The sequence below is a fragment of the Falco biarmicus genome, chromosome 1 (assembly GCF_023638135.1).
Source record: "Falco biarmicus isolate bFalBia1 chromosome 1, bFalBia1.pri, whole genome shotgun sequence".
NCBI classification, from domain to species: domain Eukaryota; kingdom Metazoa; phylum Chordata; class Aves; order Falconiformes; family Falconidae; genus Falco; species Falco biarmicus.
This window is the reverse complement of record NC_079288.1, coordinates 12,268,457-12,288,946: the sequence shown is the minus strand read 5'-3', so window position 1 is coordinate 12,288,946 and position 20,490 is coordinate 12,268,457. Positions and strand designations below refer to the sequence as shown.

At 47.0% G+C, this 20,490-nt stretch overlaps 1 protein-coding gene across 4 annotated transcripts; it reads right to left on the bottom strand.

Moving 5' to 3' along the window:
• Positions 1–2,581: 2,581 nt before the first annotated feature.
• WDR45B (WD repeat domain 45B) lies at positions 2,582–20,352 on the bottom strand. 4 transcript variants are annotated; one of them, XM_056326483.1, is made up of 11 exons: positions 20,114–20,254; positions 18,719–18,851; positions 14,266–14,340; positions 11,192–11,293; positions 10,459–10,546; positions 9,867–9,961; positions 7,933–8,123; positions 5,915–6,000; positions 4,960–5,061; positions 4,292–4,413; positions 2,582–3,986 (listed from the first exon to the last, which is right to left on the bottom strand). In XM_056326483.1, the coding sequence occupies exons 3-11, from the start codon at positions 14,321–14,323 to the stop codon at positions 3,880–3,882; spliced, it is 951 nt and encodes a 316-aa protein (XP_056182458.1). In that variant the 5' UTR covers positions 14,324–14,340; positions 18,719–18,851; positions 20,114–20,254; the 3' UTR covers positions 2,582–3,879. The 4 variants fall into 4 exon arrangements, with proteins under 4 accessions (XP_056182458.1, XP_056182457.1, XP_056182460.1 ...); XM_056326482.1 differs by lacking the exon at positions 18,719–18,851 and having other exon boundaries at positions 20,114–20,352; XM_056326485.1 differs by lacking the exons at positions 18,719–18,851; positions 20,114–20,254 and adding an exon at positions 14,035–14,185.
• Positions 20,353–20,490: the final 138 nt, after the last annotated feature.

Below are 20,490 nucleotides of genomic sequence, written 5' to 3'. Positions count from 1 at the left end.
AACCTACGCTGTGTCTGACACAGGATGAGTTGATGAAGGGAGTGTCTGAAGCGGGTAAGTGCCTGGGTGGCTTTTAACCATCCCGTTCTTGTTTGTATTTGTGAACTGGCAGATGCAAACAAGCTTTGCTCCTGCTTCTACGCGTTTTCTTTCCTAACTATCGATCAAGCCAGACTTTGAGACTTTTGATACAAAAAATAATTCTTAAACCATTCTCCTAGAAGCGGTGTTAGTGTTTGGGGCTGATTTCAGGTATGTGGCCAGGGATTTGCATTAGCTCAGTGATTTGGTTTTAAAAAAACGTTGGCTACAGCTGTATTGAGCTAGCACTGACCGCCATACTAACAGGTTATTACTTTTTAAAAAGAAGCTTAATGAGGTGCGCTCTTTCTGGAATAACTTTCATGAACGTTGGTTTGGTCTCTGATCCTCTCCTTACGCATTAGCTACGTTCTTTTTGTTTCTCATCCGAGCTGGGGAGATGCTTTTGTCTAAAGTGCTAGAAAAACCTGCTGGAACGCTGGGTCTGGTTTTCCTGCCAGTGCTTTCAAGCGTTGGGGAGAAATCAGAGGTGGGCAACGGAGCTCTGTAAAGGGCTGGAATATCCAAAGCTGCAAGAGCGTAACCTATTACCAGAAAGAATGGCTTGTTGTGTGGAATTCCACAGGATCTCTTGCTGAGCAGACCAGAGTTGTTGGCTTGATTAAACAAATACAACCTTTGGGGGAGAAAAATAAAATAATGCAGTAAAACGGGGGCGTTGAAATGGCTTAGTAAGAGCGAGGCAGCGTCATGAGCGTGTGGCTGCGAAACAAGACTGGCTGAGGCGCGTGTTGCGCTACAGCCCGTGCATGTAGGTCAGCAGCGCCTGCCGCAGCCCACAGCTGCGAGAACGAGTCCTGCTCTCACGTTTTGTGACTTCGCTGATGAGTCTTGTATGTTCTGCTTTAATCTGAGCAGCTAAAGGGTCTGAAGGGAAGTACCTGTGTTCCGTGGCTCCTGCTGGCACATGACTTGCCACTGGATTTATTGCGGTGGCTGATGGTTTAGTTTTCCTGTCAGGATTTTGAACTGACACAGGTACTGCAGAAAGAGACAGCAAAATAAGGGGGAGAGAAGGCAGTTAGGTAGATACAAAAGAAATTAATAATCCATCTACTTAAATAGCTGGTGGAAATACATTGTTTTTCAGGAATAGTCATATTTCAGATTTGCTGTGCAAACTGGGCCTTTTCCTCGTGGCTGCCAGACGAAGTGCTCCCTTGAGCAGGGCTCTCCCCCGCTGCCACGTGTTTCTAGCCGGACAAATGTACTTGAAGGAGTAAATGCTGTTGGACCTCTGGGCTGTAATACTTCTCTTAAGCTAAGAACCTGACATTTTAAAATCTATTTAATCCTCTTTTGTCACATAGATTTCTGACAGCTTGCCTTGCTCCCCGTCGCTCTGCAGCCTCACGCAGAGCAGGGGGTGGGTATGCTTGAGAGAGGCACCCGGCTGCTAGATCTGGTGTTTCAGAGCCTGCCTTCTGCCGAGCTGTGCCCTGCTGGGGCCAGCGGCTTCCCCAGCCCGCGCGGGAACACGGGGTCCACACGCGAGGCCCAGACGGTGGGCGAGCGTTCCCCCTGCACGCAGCAGCGCGGTGTGTGGGCTGCTGGTGGAGCCTCACGGCGGAACTGGGCCCACCATAAATCAGTCAGTACGGTGGATATGTGGTTGATCTAATGCTTGAAGTACTATATATTCTCAAAAAAAAAAGTGACTTAACTAAAACACTGTTCCATTGGATCGTAGCGGTGTGCTTATCTTCTATCCCACTTCATGCAAAGTGTGGTTACGCTTACCCCAGAGTGCCGTGCGGCAGCAGGTGCTGTGGATCCTGGGTTCTTCTACATCATTTTCAATCCCTGTAAAGTAGCTTCTATACTTGAAGGTGAGGACGTGCACGTTGTACAAGAAGGGATGAGATGACAGGCTGAGGTACGTATGCAGGGATTCCGGCGCTGGTACAGCACCACTGGCTGCCTGTGCTGGCAGCGCTGCCGTCGCTCTTGCTGTTACACTGGAACGTTTAGGGGAAGTTGTACAACTTCAGCAGAGCTGTAGCTCAACCCAGAAATAGGTTCCTTGCCTCGGGTCGAGGCTGAGGTGACTTCGGCAGGAGTGGTGCTTCGGCAGAGTATGGTACATAAACCCCGCACCGGCTGGAGCGGTCTGCATGCTGTTCTAGTGCGAGCGAGCGCAGCCGCGTGGATCATAAACAGCTTCCAGCTGCACCAGAGAGAGGATCTGAGTCATCCCTGGACAACGGTTTGTAAAGTTCCCCCGCGTGCACCTCCCCGGCACGGCGGCGGCTTCCAGCTGGTCACGCCACTCACGCAGCTGTTGAAAGGTACGAGAGTGTCAGAACCGCCGCTGCGGTGGCGGGTGGGAACGGCACTGAGTGGGCACAAAGCAGCGTCCGTGTGCCAGGCAGCGCAGCCCGGGCACGGCCAAGGCAGCGCCGTTCCGCTGCCGTCCTCTGTTCCGCATTCATTCCCCCGAACCTACAACAGTAGCAATGTGGCTGCGATCATCAGGGAATACAGCAAAATTAGTTACTTTTTATTTAAAAGAAATAACATATTACAAATAAGTGTGCAAAACAATTTCTGTGGTTAAATACACATAAAAGCAACATGCAACCTTGACATCAAAATCTGCGTAGAAGTTAGTCCTTAGTATGTTACGTGATGCTACAAGAAACTTGTCAAATTTAGATTTGCAGCTAAATCTTAAAAGAGTGAACAGGCGTGGCAGAGTTGAAGCATCTGTGACATTCGATGGCAGCGGAGCAGGACGTTCCCCCCCGGGTACTGGGTGCTGCGGAGCTTGTGGCCGTCAGGTCCTAGTTGTGTGTCTGTGCATTAGTTCAGCAGGAACTATTAATTGCCAGGTAACAATTTTGGGAAAGAGTTTACAAGTCAGTCAGTTTAGTCTAACCTAACTGTCCCTAGGCCAACAGCATTTAGTAAGCAACATATCCAACTAAAGAAAAAAAAAAAAATTAAGTTTGCAAGTTTAAAGCCATCGCAGATGTTCATTTGTTGTGCTGGGTGTGTAAGTGGCCTGTCCCGTCCCCCAGCTGGGCCGGCTGTGGCGTTCCAGAGGGAATCGCCACTCCAGGAGCCCCGTGTGCCCGTCCCGAGCGGGGGGCAGCCAGTGCCCCGCTCTGCCTGCGGCCACCCAGTGCTGTTTGGCACCTTTGACAACTGGTGCTGATCACTCAGCTCCAGCGGGTGCATGTGAGCAGCAGCCTGTGGCCACACGACCCCCAGCCCCAGCGCACCCCAGCGCAGAGGAGGAGCGTGGCTCCGCGCTCGTCTCCCTTCCATTCCCCCGGGGCAGGGAAGGCAGCGCCCCTGCTCGCCCCTGCTCCTGTAGCCGAGCATCGACGTTGACTTGAGCGTGATCCCTGGTATTCCCCCCCACCCCCAGCCACTCGGCGAAAGTAAAGCAATGCCTAAAATCTTCAGTTTTCACCTCCCTTTTCTAAGGCTAGCTGTACTCTGTCCAGCCCCCGCGGGGTGGCAGGCACTCGTGTGGAACGGGAGTCATGGCACAGTTCAGGTAAGAGAAACCCAACAGGCACAAGCTTGTTGAAAGCCACATCTTGAAAACTTGAGTTGATGACAGTAACCCAAAGAGATTTTAATGACGAATACTTGCAGAAATGAAAATAAACATATGTAGTCCACTACTTCAGAGCTTGTGATCACGTTGGGCCAGGCTTCTCAGTGAGGTCTGCTAAACTTGATCAGTATTAGACATTCGTACATGTCCCTCCAAAGCTGCGGCACAGCCAAGGCAGTACTTTGACCCCTGTGCTCCCCTCAACTCCGTCAGAGCTTGTCATCCGTCATTTCTAGAAACTGAGCATAGACGTCCCTTGAGCATTCCCCTTTTTGGTTGAATAAGAACTTGTAGTAGCTGCCATCCGCACAAATTGCTGCAATGGAAACACACGCGTTAGTTCCGCTGTCCCTGGAGCGCAGTTCTGCTCCTTTGGTTGGAGCTGACCTCGCCCACCACGAGAACTCCCGCAGTGCCTGTGGGCAGCACGGCCAGCCCAGCTCTGCACCCACTTCCCTCCAGCCCAGGCACCGCTCGAGCCTGCTCCCTTGGCGTGCCGAGCGGCCGGAGCGCTGCTCTCTGCCGACGCAGCCGTGCGGCACCGCCTCGCCCGAGCATTGGAGCCGCTGTAGTTCAAACCTGGCTCTCCCGACAGAACCTGGGGCAGCCGCCAGTACTTACCTATGACAGCGTTTGGCTCTGTTCCAAAGGCACAAATGCACGGAGAGCCTGAGGGAACCTGAAATTTGGAAAAACTCCATTTGGAACTGAAGTATTTGGGGAGAAAGCTGGCAGAGGCCAAACTGGAAGAGAGAGAGAGAGAAAAAAAAAAAAAAAAGCATAACAACTTAGTAAGGTGGTGACTTAGAACTGCTGGGACATGCGAACAAGTCGCAGCGTTCACACTCAGTGCTGCTTGATGGACTTTTTATTGCCTTCTTCCACGTACCGGCTAATACACACAATTCTCCTTCTAGGGAAGGGAGACCCTACAACTGCCTTCTCGGCTTTATACTTTTAAGTGTCTGCAAAAACCGCCAGAAGGATTGATTGTCAGTAGAGACTGCTTTATGGGAAGTATCCCCAAAGTATGTTCCTGTTAAGACAGCCACTAAACCCCACCCTAACCTGCTGCTGGGAGTTACAGCTCCACAGAGGACAGCCGACACGGGGCAGCTGCTCTCCAGTCCTCAGTCTGCACCGTCACTCAAGCGCAGCAAATTAATCTCGCCACCTCCAGTAGCGCAGGTATTTGTGACTCCTTGACAAGACCAGTGTTAAAAGGTCAAGAACCCCCTGCCCAGCCCCCCCCCCGCCCCCCCGAGACTTCCGACTGGCTCAAACCCTACCTTGACTGCTTATTTCTTTTAGGGTCTTCTGCAGCAAAAATATGCACTGTGCCATGGTCGCTGGACACGCAGATGAGGGAAGCATCCTGATTGAAGTTAATACTGTAGAGAACAGAGACGGTTACAGTATTTACACATGCAAATGTGGATAACCACACAGCGTGTGCCGGCACACACCGGCAGCAGCCAGCATACACAGCTCCCCTGCTGCAGGGGCCTAGAGGCGCTGCCAGCCCAGCAGGCCAGGGGCTGCGGCACGCAGGGGGTCACAGCTCCTCTCCTGGAGCAGCTGGGCCACCTCCACTGCAGAGCTACTGCGCTGCCAGGGTGACCAGCCCCTTCAGCCGTGAGCGGAGAGTGTGGCTCATCGAACTGGCACCAGCCGTGTGGGCCGTGCCACTGCTGCTGGAAGAAAACGCACGACCTCTCCCGTGGGGAGCGGGCAGGTATTGGAGAAAACGAGCCCCACCTGCCCCAGCACGGGGCTCGGCAAACGGCCCTTTACCCTCTCCAGGGAGAGCTGCTCCCTGCAGCGAGTTAAGAGTCAAACTTCTGCCTTGGGCTGTCGCGCGCAGAGCGGCGCGTGCTGTAACCAGCGCCCACTCACCCGTCCCAGTCTCTCGTCTCTCTGGGAAGCGTTACACTGCATCGCTGCATCCGCACACTGCGGTGCCAAGTCGGAGGGTGCCCCCAGCTCCCTTTTGTTGGGCGCAGAGGAGCGGGGCTGGCAGCACGCACGTGTCTGCCCCAGCCCCTCCAACCTGCGCCAGGCTTCACCCAGCTGCCAGCCACTGCTCTCCGGTGAGCAGCGCCGGGCGGAGGGGAGGCGGCCAGGCCCAGCCAATTCTGCCATGTGCCCGTGGCAGCGTGCCCTCCCCTGGCTTGTTGAAGCTGCCCCGGGTGCCTCAGCACAGCGGCACCCGCAAGAAGACAAATAAGAAGTGATTAAACATACCAGTATATATTGGCTGCCTGTGATCCTCTTCGGAGCTCCTGAATTAAATGCCCTGATGAAGTATCAAATATTCTTATGAGGGTCCCCTTGAAAAGGAATCAAGCGTTACATTAGGAAAACCAGAAGGCTCTCACATCTGTTAATGCATCCTAAAATTCCATCTCTGCCCAGCATGCCCGTGTACGCCACCGGGGTTTTCATCTTGGTACATTTGAGAGAACCTCTCAATTTTGGGGAAGAATACTCATCTCCCTCCACACTATCACAACATTAGAATGCTTCGCTATACCATCTTGTTACTTAGCTGCTCGACTAAGTAAGCTCCTTCCACGTGACATTCTGAAGCACGAGTGCGGCCCTGGCATTAGTTTGCAAAGATTAGACTGGTGCAGCCTTTTGTGCCCAGGTTCTGTGAACCCTTTCTCTCTTGCTCCCCACAGCCAGCACTCTATGGTGCCATTTTTTTTCCACCCGCTAATCAGGCTGTGGATCATCTTGCCTTCTAAGTAGTTCAGTTGAACTAATCTAGCAGAATTAGTTACCTGTCACATGCTCGTTATCTGTATTGATCCAAAGCTGAGAGACCCCATAACAGTCAGGTTACAGGCAGAATACTGCCCTGGAAACCGTACTGCAATTAAGAGTAAACGATGCTTGGCACCAGAGATGTAAAACACGTCAGCATATCCCAAATAACGTGCTCAACAATGCAGCAGTACTGTCGTCTGATGAAGAGCAGGTATAGATTGTCACCTACAGTTTGTGTTATAGACCTGGTTAATAAATGCGTCTCTCCAGTCACACAGCAGTAAGGAACAGAACCCAGCAGAGACAGGTTCAAGGAAACAGCAGCTTAGTTTTAAGACACCAGCTCGAGCTGTTGCTTACAGCGTGTCCGCTACGGCAGCGTGCTCTGTATGGCAGTGTGCCCCTTCTCCTGTTTCAGTCTGAAAATGCCATTTGAACTTCATGCAAAAAAAAGGAATGTCAATACAAATCCAGCAGATTGTTACTCTATTTAGCAATGGAGTTGGCAGTTCTAAGAGCTGTGTTTAGAAGACATGCAGTAATTAAGCATAGTTAAGAGAGGCTATGGCTGCATTTGCTTTTTTAAAACTTTTTAATTTGGCTTGTTGTTGGATTGATTTAATTTTCCCTTGAGAAACTCATTTCAGCTGAGTGGAAGAAGGTAGCGAGTGCTCAGCTCGCCTCAGGCGGATGGGTACCTCTGCCTTGCGTAACTTGGGACACTTTGGAACCCGCTGAACTTTGGGATATGACGCTCGCTAGCTTGGCTGCACTCAGGTTCCCACAGAGACGGCAGGTCTGTGACTTGCTTTGCGTTCTTCCTACATCCCTCTGCATCAGCACAGCCCAAAGGGATTCGTGCTGTGCAGTAACTTCAGGGGTTTGTCAGCGTGTTGTGCCCTTTGGCCCTACCGAACATATGACCACAATTTGGTAAATATTCCCAGAATCATTTTATCATCTACACTCTGTATGAAAACATCTGCAGAGTGTGTATGAGAAAGCGGCAGGCAGCACGCCTCCCTCCAGGGCCGTAACAGGAGTTAGGCCACAGCAAAACTTAAGTCCTCCAGAATGCCAGTTCTTTAGCCTGTGGTTTTAAGGTGAATTTAAGCAGAAGATAACAAAGGTGAAAGAACGGAAGTAACCTTCCCCCCATCCCCTTTACTTTTAAAATTAATAGTATTTATTGGAGAACACATGAAACATGTGAATTGCCTGGGCCAGATCTTATGCAAATGTCACTGAACGCTCATTGCTACAGTCAGCTACAACATGACCACCACCCTGGGCACAGCCTGGGGATTGCTCTTCGGTATCCCAAAGGAGCAGTAAAGACAAAGACAGACCGAGAATGGGTGTTTCAAGGAGGAGTCTTCCGGTTAGTGATTTCTATGCCTTTCCTACGAAAGGATGCGCCTTCCTATTTTAGAAGGACGTACTGCACTAGAACACACAGTAAGTCAGAGGTAGGAGGGTATTATTCTTACTTTTTCTGATGCCGTTGCAATTCTTGTTCCCTGCAGGTTTAAAGCTATACAGCTCAAGACTCCTTCGTGAGCCGGTATGTCTACAGGAGGCTTTTCTGTATTAGCCAGATCCACTATCTGCACGTGCCCAGTGTGTGTTCCAGGAAATGCAAGAAGGGAATTATTACTATTTGGACAAAGGACACAGAGACCTAAAAGACAAGAAAACAAACAAACAAGAAGATAACAACTGTGTAGTTTCCATAACCAAATAAAGTTTTCAAACAAAGTTTCTAAAATATCAGTAACTTCAGAATAAAACATACATGTAGTAAATCAGAATTTCATTTTAATGGCTATTGCAGTATCCGTCCATAAGTGCAGAGCACAGAGAAGTAGGGGAGTAGCATAATTTTAACTTGCTCTCATCACTTTATTTCAAAGTTATCTAGTTGTGGTTATCCAAAATCTGGATGTTTTCAGAGATCAGCTCCATCAGTCTGTTACAGCAAAGCTATTTAAAAAAAAAAATAAAAAAAAAAAGTCTCCTTAGCAGCTCAAAAAGGGTAAGAGTTTATAATAGGCGATACTTTAGTTTCTCTTCCATCAGTAGAACCGATTATTAGTAATTCATGCTTGAACCTGGTTCTTACAGCACTTGCACTTTTTTTCTTCATAACTTTTTGCAGACCAGTTAAGGTAAATCACAATCCCTGCCAGGTGTTCTGCTGACACCAAGTAAATTCCTGCAAACTCAGTCCACAGCTCGCAGAGCAAGAGGTGGGTGTCACAAGAAACAACGTACTTCTGCACCTTCCACCCTGCACCAGCGGCCTGTACGTCAGCCAGCCTGCCAGACCTGCACTTAGCGCGGCCAGCCGTTCCATCGGCGCTTCTAGCGGGTGTGGAAACCTCCAAAGACAGGGACTCCAGGCCTAAGTAACCTCCTGGGTGGGGGCAGAACATCTTCCCCATGGCCAAGCTGATCCTCCCACTCCATCAAGCATGGCCAGCACCCCTCGTTCTACTGTCTGGTACCATCAAGAGGAGTTTGGCCCCATCATTTCCGTAACGGTCCTTCAGGTAGCTGTAAGCCACCAGCTGCCACCAGCCCATCGCAGCCTCCGCTTTACTTAAGTGCGCAGGCCCAGCTCCCTCGGCCTCCTCGGGCAGGCCGCGTGCACCTCCACAGCAGGGCCTGCTGTGCTGGGAGGCAGTCACTCACGCAGCTGTTCTACCCCCCAAGTTTCAGACCCTCCCTTACACCCCTGCTCTTAAGTGTGCACCTGCCACGGGAGCGTGCCCATCTCCCCCGCCTCGAGGCTCCCCTTCCAGACACACCTCCATTTTTCAGTAAATCCTACTGCAACAAACCCTTCGGTCACCCCCAGGCCCTATCCCTCCCGTGCCGCCCGGAGCCTACAGCTGGTGTCACCGCACAACACGGTACTTAGCCCGTGGCACCAGTACTCGGCTTGGCTTGGGACAGATACCCTCTGCTCGTTTCAGCAAGAGACAGAGCCATACCTTGCTATTTAAAAAGAACAGTATCAATTTGCTAATTAGGCGGGTTTTGATCCTGTAGAAAATTATTTGCTAGACAGTTCCAGCTCTATTAGAAAAGAGGAACGAGGCACTTCAGTTTGTGTTTATAATTAAGCCTTCAGCACAAAGTACCTCAAGTTTACAGGTTCTTTACAACAGAAAACATAGCTCTTATAGAAATCAAATCTATAACATAACAGGAGTACATGAAAAAGCTTTTCTGTGCCAAGTATAAAATGGTTATTAGAATTCATTAATAAACAAAAGCATCTTCAAAGGACACGACTATCATGCAGTAAGTTAACCATTTAATGATGTAATAGATAACTAATTCAGGCAGTTAAAGATAAATAGCGTGTCAAGAACAGAATAAACTTGCTTCCATTCCCCAGCCCAGACACACAACTAACCTTTAGGGTTGTAGCAGGTTTCAAAGACGTGCAACTGGTGGGGATTGTGTGTGAATGTGAAAACTTTAATCATCGAGTCCAAGACTACCACAATTCTGAAACAGACAAGAAGTTCCTATGACTTGGGGTGGGTAAACAGGGACATTAATTCAGATTGACAAAGGATTTCAACTGATTTAATGGCTATACTCTCCCCCTTGTAAAAAACACACAACTGTGAGCCTACAAAGCACTTCCATCCAAAGCTGTGACAGCAGAACCCCTCCGCCCACACATACACAGGCTCCAGCTGTTAACAGATGCTCTTGCTCTAGAGATCTGCTTGAAATTCCCTTCACACTCCTAGAAAACAGCAGTAGGCATGTGAGAATGTTTCCCCACATTAGGGGGCCAGAAAGCCTTTTCCCCAAGGTTCCAGATACCAGTATACCCGAGCTGTGATCCGTTACACCTAATGCTTGCCCCCAAAAGCCTGTTCTACCTTTAATGGCTGGTGTTAAAGCTGGAACTTTTTCTTTCTACAAACCGCTGGAAATGAGTAAGTACAGCGTACAAAACAAAGCTGTGTGTTTGGAACATCTGCTGTACCTACCTATCTCTTCGCAGCTTAACTGCTTTGACTTCTGTCGAAAACTCTATCTCAATGACAGTCTTCTTCTTCAGGTCATCCCAGATCATCACTAGAACAGCGCAGAGATAACATTAGATCACCAAGGTGTATCTAAGATCCACACTGTCTCCCTTATAACAACCTCTAGTGTCTGAGAAGGCTAATCAAGAGGTGCACCCAACAGCTGAGCAGCTACAGAGCAGCATCCTGCTAAGCAGAAGGTACTTAGCTACTACATATCAACCCACTCTTTCACGCAATGAATCACACAGGTAGGAGCTGCTAAAATCTAACCACAAAAGCTGACAATAAAAATACATTTTTCTAAGACAATCAGCTTTTCTGTTTTGCTTTGCGGGTTATCAAAGAACTAAGGCAGCAGTCAGAAAGTGTAGCATGTTCTCCTACAAAGCTTGCCAGCCAGGGACCTTGTCCCCCTCAGGCTGCTGAGCCAGAGTCCCTTTGCCAAGTTAACTGTGAGTGGTCAGGATGTCATTACCAGGTCTTGGAGACTGGTCATGGCAGATAAACACCTGTTAACGCTGCACCAGTAGCGATGCAACTTAACTTCACTATGTTTACTTAAACCTGCTGCAACATCCCCTATAACCTTCAGAATACCAGACCCAGCTCAAGTCATTTGGTTTGGGAGTTCTTTGGGCAGTTTCACACAGAGCAAGGCAAACATTTACAACATCCATCCCTCGAGACTCACCTTTGTTGGGTGGGTACTTCGGCTTTTTTCCTCCACCTACTAGTGCTAAATAGTTGCAACGAAATAACATTTCGACATGGCCAACACCACCTTCTAGAAATTCTGGAAGACAAATGTATTTTATTAGTGTCAGAACCTCTTAAAATGCCATCTATTTTTTACCACAATTACAAGAAAAGCTGGCATTATCTAGCACATCTCTTGGGCACCTGAGAAGAATAGTATCTTCCTACCCTGGCTGACCTTAAAAACCAGAAAATCCTCCAAGAGTGACAGACAGGAAATCTTAACTAAAAGGGCAGGACTTTTTTGTTTGTTTGATTATATTTTTTTTGGTGCTTGTTTAAAATTAGGATTCTCAGCAAAGTTATTTTTCACAGCAATGAAGATCACTACTGTTGTTACAGGCCTCGTTTTCATTTACAGAAAAAAACACAGCAAGGTTTAAAAGTGATATTAAAACATGCTGCATGAGAGGAGATCAAGCAGCAGCATCATGGCAGCTTGGTAATTTCTGTAAGAGAGTGGGTGTGTAAGTATGTTTACAAAGACTGTCCAGTTTGCTCAGATTCATTCCTCTCACACACACACGTATTTCAAGGCTGGTGTTGCTCTATTATGCTAATGCCACGCATTTAGAAAAACACCAACAGTATTCATTAGCCATGAACCTTTTTATTTGCACGGAAATTTGTCTTTATAGGCTTCGAGGATTTGAGGAAAGGTGGCAAACGCACATAAATATAACTGACGTACACAACTCTAGTGCTGTTTTCTGGAGCAAACCCATAGCTGTTAGTAAAGGTAGGAAATACGGTCCAGCTCCAGTGAGCCCCCATTCAGTGATGCAGGAAACTTAGGGAAAGCAAAACAGATCAGCTGGCACAGCAGCTTCTCATTTAAGGGTGGGTTTTTTTCTTTTTAAGCATCAACTGCAGAGGAAGTAGAATGCGCTATGCTTACGGTGCAGGTGGAAGAAAAACGTATCAGCCAGAGCCTTTTATAACAGAATATTTCTATTTGATGACATTTGAGTGGGGTCTTGGCTTTGTTTACGTAGCTTAGAGGGATGCCTGGCACTCCACTGAGGAGACGGAACTGGACTGCCAGGAGAGGCCGTAACTCTGGCTTTCAAGGTAGCTGAGCAGAGGTAAAAGCAAACTTCTCCTTTAAAAGGCTGTCCAATACCTCCATGCATGGGCAGGTTGCAGTGGGGAAGGTGGACGAAACTCTTTCAAAGCTAGAGAAAAAACTGAAGTTTTACAAGGACTCAAGAGAGACCTACTGTCAGAAAAAGGGATGGGAGAAAACAGCCGAAGTGTCTGAGAAGCTGGGAGGAAGCACTACCATGGAAAGATGCAGACATATCCACGAAGGGTAAGACAAGGGAGGTTCAGTTAGACGTTAAGCAGCACTGCAGTACATCTGGATGAAGAATTTACGTTGGGACCTGAGCATACAACAATGCCTGGAAAGATATTCCTACTGGAGCAGTGAAGCCCTGGATGTCTTACAAGCCCTTGTGGTTTCTTTCCAACACTTCTGAGTGCCGAGCTTCCTTCCCAAACAGTTGTATTTGGACACTACCCACTTGTGCACCAGATCCTCCTCTTTAACTCCATTAAAGCATTTAAAGCACAAAGCACATTTTATTACCAAGTGTATTATCACCGCAACAAAAAGTCTTAAAATATTTATGAATGATAACCCAAGACAATTTAAGAACACGCAATGTGTTCTGAATCTATGTTAGAACACTTTAATCATTACCTTTACAGTTCTGACAGGTGATGCTTGGATGGGGAATTTAATGGAACCCCTCGATGCAAGACAGACAAGCCACGGTGTAACTGTTAAGACTTAGTTTCATACCCGGTTACAGAAATCAAACAGAGAAGCTCTATCTGGGACCATCTCAGGTAGGTTTAAATACACACGAAAGATGAACAATATTTCTCTGTGTACCTATGCAGCCAGTACAGCCTGACCTCTCAGAATCCACAGGAAAAAGGCAATCTGACTCATAAGAAACATTTCACCACAGGAATCCTGGAAGTATGTCCAGAGCTACTGGCAGGGACAGATCTGACAAAGAACTCAATAGGACTTCAAGCTGAATTCTGACCCTTTTAGCACGCTATCACAGATGACAGCCCCAAGACATGTTGCTTATGGAATAATTTACTATTACGAATAGAAAATACCTAATCAGCTTTGGCCACACGAACAGTGACTAAAATCTGTTACAGCACCAAAAGTGAAAGCATGCCTGGTTTCATAGGAAATGCTATTTTAAATGCATTTTTTCTTTCATTAAAACCTTTTTATCACCACAGGCTGGAAGTGCTAGGGAACCTGTTCAGCACAGCAGCTTTTTTTCCTATATTTAGGGTTAGGATAACAAGGCTAGGTTTCATTTTCCCTTATTTTGATTCAGTTACGTTTGCCTTCTGAGCAAAAGCCCCACTACTTGTTAATATAACTCATCTAGTAATTTCTGTTAAGACATGTTAGTAGGTTTACCACCTTAAGATCCTCCCAAATTTTTTAAGCATACAGGGACTATAAGATTTAGAGCATTAACGGTCTAAGCTTACAGTGCTCTTGCAAGCAATACTCTAAGCAAGTACCAGAACTGTTACATTCAGATCCCCCGTAAAAAGGCAGTGCTCTTATCATGCTAGACCATCCAGGTTACTGCACAAGAACAGCACAGCTTCTCGATGGCACGCAATAGCACTGCAGCCGGCGACTCTTCTCCCAACTGATCTCCTATTCAGGACTACAAACATTAGCAACAGCTAACACAATTCAGCCTTTGCAAGAAGGTGAGAGAAACTCACCATCAGCCAGCTTTATGCAAATTAACTGCACCTAGACACTGGACCAGGCAGTGGCATAAGTGAGAGTTCCTTTGGGACCAGCATGGACTTCCTTTCTTGAGGCTTTATTCAAAGCCTTCCAGTGATGAAACAGTGAAGGCTAAGCAAAAATCTTACAGGGAAAAAAAATAAAAATGAGGAGGCTGAGCTTCCAACACAGAGCTAGCATGTTATAATAAGTAAGCACTTTACCTTGTTTCTCTTTTTCTTTGAGTGGATCTGCATTATAAACTCGGAATCCATTTTCCATTCCACATGCAAAGCATCCTGTAGTAAAAAGCACATATATATATACACACACATATATAGTAAATGCAAGATACACTCAAGAACTAAGCAAGAGCCAGAGGGTTAAGACAGCATCACTCAACTGCTTTGTTAAACTCAAGCTGAAGACCACTTGCAGGCTTTGTTAGTGATTGCAAGTGAAAACTGTTCACAGAAGTTGTCCTCTGCGCTGGCCTCTATGGCAAGTTCTCAGTATTCTTTTTACACAGGTGAGAAATCAATGGAAGGAAAGGAGAGCAATTCCCAACCCATCTGTATCCTATCCCATGCACTACAGAGGGAAAGAAACCTGCATTTTAACCGGTATGGTCCAACGGTCATCATGAAGCAAAAGCCCTCTGTTCTTACTCAAGCTGAATTTACACCATGATTAAGATTATATGAAGTATGAGCCATTGCTCACGTTTCCACAGCGGAGGGCTTCTCAAACACAGTTTTTCAGAACTATCTAATGAGAGCTTTCTACTGTCAGATACCAACAATTCTGTGCCAACTGCTTAAGCTTAGACCAGTGAATGATTAGAAGCCAGACTAAAATACTCTGGAAAATAATTCTAGTTCCTTTTATGTATAGAATTATCCATGTGCTTTTTTAATGAAATCTGTCACAGTATCCTGTCCTGCTGTTTTACTTGCTAATGGGTGAATGCAGTTATTAATATAAAGAAATGCCAGTGTGAAGTTAGAGCAATTACAAGTCATTAAGAAGCAGCTACTGTTGCTAGAGGCAAACTGATGGAAGATCAGTTGCTACACAATTTACGTGCACTGTATCAAAAATCCAGTTAAGATCTTCAAAGTACTGGAAGACAGACATTCAAATTAGTTTGGTTTTATTCTTATGCACTCCAATGACTGCAATGATTTGAACCCCGTGAATAAAATTGAGGAGCTATGTCTAAATGCACCCCTTCCCCAAACTCTGTCCCCAAAAATCACAGGGTGGGTGGGGAAGGAAGTTTTCATTCTTAACATAAGGTCTCCATCCCATCTGCCGATAGCCAGGTGACCCATGATCTCCCACACCCAAGACTGGACTGGTTTGCTGTGGAGCGATGGCTCAGCAGCTGGCAAAAAGGCTCAGACTGCAAGAGACTGTTTCAGGTATTCCTGGTGTTAACGGTCACAAACGGCCAGCAACGGTCCCTGCAACACAGGCAACTAACAGTCTTTGTGGTCTGCATAAAAACCATTAAAAAATACATCACATATGCTCACTGAATAGCAAGCGAGCAACATTCAATACATGTCTTCCGCTGCTCATAGCTTGATGCAGGTTAAGAGGTTGGAAGAAACAATATAATTGGTGACATCTTAGTTCTGTGTTATAATAAAACAGAAAAAATATGTTCTTTCTTGCGTAACAATACAAAAATGTATAATAAACTTGATCTTGATAACTATATTAGTTTTAAACCTCCATAATTCGGGGAAAAAAAATGCAGCCATTTTGAAATTCCTTTTTAATACTTCCAAGAGTTTAATTCCAAGTGGGACCACTGTAAAAAAAATACACCCAACCAAAAAAACGTAACCAACCAACCAAAACCCAAGAGCAACAAAAAACAATAAAAAAAAAAAGGTCATCACACATCCTCTGCTTTACAGACCAGTATCTTATGAGGTGTGGGGGTTTTGGCAGTATGTTTGGCAACATCCTTAGGGTTCCTATTCACTGAACTCACAGATACAAAGGAAAAACTACTACAATCCATCTCCACACCCTTCAATGTAAAAAGGAAATAAATTAACTCTTATTTATAGTCACAGACCCAACATACCAGGCTGTTCTAACAGTACAACAGTTTAGCTAAACAGTGAAGAAGAAAAAAGAAAAACACACAAAACCCCCTACTCCCTCAACTCAACTTCACCCTGTCCACAATTTTATAATAAACTACGTGCAGAAGTTCTTGTTTACAAATGTAAACACACACCAGAGTGGTTAACAAGAGTATAATAATTACACAAAGATCAGTAAACACATTGAAATAAAATTAATATGGTTAACTTAAAAGCATCTATCTCCTCCCTGCTCCGTGCATCACGCTTCAGTTTGCTCTGGCAGTCAGTACGTAAGGGTGTGAAGCACAGCACCAACACGCTGCCCCCTCGTGCAGTATACTTTACTGGGACAGCTAGAAAGCAAATCACAATGGAAACATTTCTCTCTCCATAAAACAATACTGTACAGGATGTGAACTAACCTGTTTCTGGTAGCTGTAGTGTATAGCCACATAATTATTTTTCCAGTGACAGTTTTATAACACAATATTGTACTTCCAGGAGAGACAAAGGAGGGGGATGCTGAAAGTGTTCTATAGTAAAGGAGCACTGTAAAGTTTTACTTGTGTTAATACCAGCAGCTTATAACAAACCCAAATGGAGCATTCCTGATGCAATAAAACGCAGACACTACATTTCCTACACCACCACTACAGCTCTTCTGCAGGGCTAGCCTCGTGACTAAGATGTAGGCTGCTTTTAATGCCTTGGGAATACCTACGTTTTAACTGGAGACAGGGAATGTGAGCAACAGTGATACTGCCCACACAGTCAATCGTTACTGACAGAGATACAAAGGTCTCCATCACAGCAGCCTCTGAGCCAAACTAGAGAAAAAACTCATTTAAGTAGATTACTGCTACTCATTCGATTCCAGGTTACAGGAACAGCTTTGGAGCCCAGCGTTTCCCATCTGACTGACCCCAGAATTTACCAGTGGCATCACAAACCTGACTGCTACGGCTTGTAAGCTCTTATGTATCAGAGAGCTGCAGAGGGGCTGCCAAAAGAGGGAATTGCTGCAATAATAGCTATGCTTTCTCCCACAGAAAGTTAACATCTCATTTTAGGAGGGGACACACATGCTGTCAAAGAGCCCCTGACAGAAGACAACTCAGATACTTTAAATAAATAATTGATTACAGAATTATTACCCTAACCTGCAGTTGTGCTTGTTCCTGCAGCAAAAGCACTATTCGCCCACAGCCCCAGTGAGGCCACAGTGAGCTTTGTTCTTATAAAAACAAAGAAAAAGGAAGGGTTAAATTAATGACTAGCCTAGAATATGCCACCAGCTGAAGTGGGCATGCTAATGTAAAGGAATCTGCAGGCTTTAGGGCCTGAGATCCAGAAACTGCAACAGTGAAGGCTAGGGAAGTGACTATGACAGGCGCAGTTCCTACCACGTTATTTTCCCTTACTACAGCAAATTTTCTCTAAAGCCATAAAAGCACAGGATCCTACTAATACTGATGGGGTCCTACAGCTAACTAAGCATTTCAGTCCACTACAGAAGATGAAATGAACGAGCCAAGTGTTTCAACACCAAAACGAGTCCACACCTCAGCTTTTAAAACAGCCTTAGACTACAAAGGTGACACAAGGGAAATTTGTCAGAAATTTACACATACACTTTCTGGTATGGTAATTTATTATGATGTTAAGTCTATTCGTTTCTGTAAAGCACTTTAATGTCCTTCTGAAAGCATTAGAAGAGCGCCTGAAACGAGGAGTATACCAGCTTGAGTTTAAGAACCTAAAGTCAGAGTATTCTGCTTTAAAACAACTGAAAAACCTGGCAATATGTGCCTTCCATTTTTTGGGTTACATTGTTTATTTTTTAATTTAAAAACAAGAAGTGGCAAAGGCATCCAATATAGAAATACAGAATCACCCAAAACACAGTAAGGGAAGCACATTTCAGAAAAACTGCAGATGCTAGCTTTATCACTTGTCAGTCATGGAAGTTAAGACTTGGAAAGACTTATTAGATCATTCCTCCCACCTTCCTATCATTATGGGATTGGCTAGTCTTAAATTACTAAGAAATTAGGTTATTGTGACAATATATGCAGACACCCACACTATACTAAGCTTCAGCACTCAAATGACTCATATTTCTATTTTTGGTAGAAGCAATAAGGAAGAAGTGAGCTTTTCCTCTTACCTACTCTTCTTTGAGCAGCCAAAAAACGACCTATCCTTTAACACTTTAAAAAGGCTCTAAACTAGTAAAAAGTTAGCATGCTACCTACAATTCAAAAGTTATCATTCATAAGCAGGAGAGCTCCAGGAGCCTGCAATGAAAGCCTAACATGTTTTTCCTTCAAGCTTTTGTTGTTATTCAATAGGCTGGCCAGGCTGGGTAAGATGGGATTTGAATACTGTCAGCTCACAGATTCCCAAGACAAATCCCTTAATGTCACATCCAACGTACCTTATTTAAAAAAAAAAAAAGTGTTTATTTTGCATTTACTGCTACAGAGTTTAAGGAAGCCTCTGCAACAAGGAACAAGTTTTAAACACCAAAATTATGTTCTAAAGGCATTTTTGCAGTAAAAGAGAAGATTACCTTCTTACACAGTTCTCTGTATAACCCAGCCCCATCACAGGCCAAGCATCAAACATTACCGCTTCATTACAGCCCCCTGCAGATCTGAAATGAAGCTCATCCTCACAAATCTCTTTTTCCACCTCTGTTGCAACTGCAAGATGAAAACAAGTACAAACAGAGCTGCTGGAAAACAAACTATTCTATTGTTTTCAAGTCAACAGGATAGCATGAAGAGAGTTACCAAAAATCTCACTTCATTAGCAACTTGATATGCTACTGACAAAACGTCATCAGAGATGTCAAAACTAAAAACAACAGAATAATTCGTTGTTATTTGTTCAATTTATAATTGAAGTCTACACATGACTTCAAAAGCATCAGCAACAGGTATATGAACTACAGCCTACAATGACAGAAGCTGCAAGATGGTCTTAGGCAAGAGTATTACTTGTTACGACAAAAGGATGTTTCAAAATTATGACCTTCTATTCCTTATTCCACAAAAATGACACTTACTCATGAGACTAGTGCTATTTTTGTATGGCAAAAGCAAGACGAGGCGTATGCACCCCTTTCCTAGAAAAGGGCCTTCCCCTTTCTTACAAAAAAAGAAAATGAATAAACCAAGCATACAGTGAAGCTTTTCAGCAGTCCCTGTATCTGCACTTGTCTGCCAGTATGACCAGTAGTTTTACCCGGAATTTTTAAAATACAAATGAGGCAACCGGAAACAAAAATAAGTTACACCACTGATTTTGAATGCAAAGTGCTTACGCTGAGAAAGGGATATTTTGCGAGTTACCTTTTCAGTAACGCAATTCCAAAAGAACATCCCTCTGAGCACAGGTTTGAAGGCAGACACATGCAGCTCCTCAAGGGAGGCTCGCCTGTTCTAAGCGGTGCAACTCGCAGCAAGCACCACACGGCCGCTCGAGGGGCGGATGGATTGAGGATCACATTGAACGCGGCTGCTGCCCCTCCTCCCCCGCAGCGGCCGGGTCCAGGCACCGGAGCCACAACCGCAGGCCGGTCCCGCAGCCCCCGCCAGCACAGCCCCCCGGCTCCCCGGGGCAGGGCCCGCACCACCACGGCAGCGACCCCGACCGGCCCCGGGCACTCCGCCAGCCGCAGCCGGGCCGCCCGCGCCCCCCGGGACGGGCCCTCCGGCGGGGACCGCCCACGCCCGGTGCCGGTCACCCAGCGCGGCCGGGAGCGGCGGCAGGCCCGGCCCCAGCGCCGCGCTCCCTCACCGGCCAGGGGCGGCCACCTCCGCCGGGCTGCAGGCTCCCGCCGCCTCCCCAGGGCCGAGCCCGGCGCCTCAGCGCTGCCGCCCCGCGCCCGGCGAGGCCCGCTCCCCTCACGGCGCCGCGCCCCGCAGCCCTCCCACGGCGCGGCCCGGCCCCGCCACCTCACCGTGGTCCTGGTTGAAGCCGGCGTAGAGCAGCCCGTTGCCGTGCGGGTTGGCCGGGAGCAGGTTCATGGCTCCTGCCCGTTCGCGTCCGCCCGCCGCCCTTTAAACCATGGCGACGCCCGCCCGCCTCAGCCCCGCCGCGGGAGCCCGCCCCAGCCGAGCCGAGCCGAGCCGAGCCGAGCCGAGCCGAGCCGCGGCGGACAGGCCGCCCGCTGCTTCCGACCGCGCCAGGCAGCCCCGCCGAGCGCAGAGGCCATCCACCCGCGGGTGAGGAGCGCCGAGCGATCGAGCGGCGCCACGCCCCTGCGGCCAGGCGGGAATGGCGGCTGCGTCTGGCGCTGAGGCAGCTGCGGCTGGGCGGGAGGAGGAGGGTCTGCGC

What these genes read in the sequence shown, in the direction of transcription:
- WDR45B (XM_056326482.1), bottom strand. Translation starts at nt 20,180, where the DNA reads ATGAACCTGCTCCCGGCCAACCCGCACGGCAACGGGCTGCTCTACGCC. An exon ending in CGGCTTCAACCAGGACCACG is followed by an intron (nt 14,341 to 20,113) that starts GTGAGGTGGCGG and finishes TTTTTACTACAG; the next exon opens with GATGCTTTGCATGTGGAATG. An exon ending in TTGCAACGGCATCAGAAAAA is followed by an intron (nt 6,001 to 7,932) that starts GTAAGAATAATA and finishes TTCCTTTTCAAG; the next exon opens with GGGACCCTCATAAGAATATT.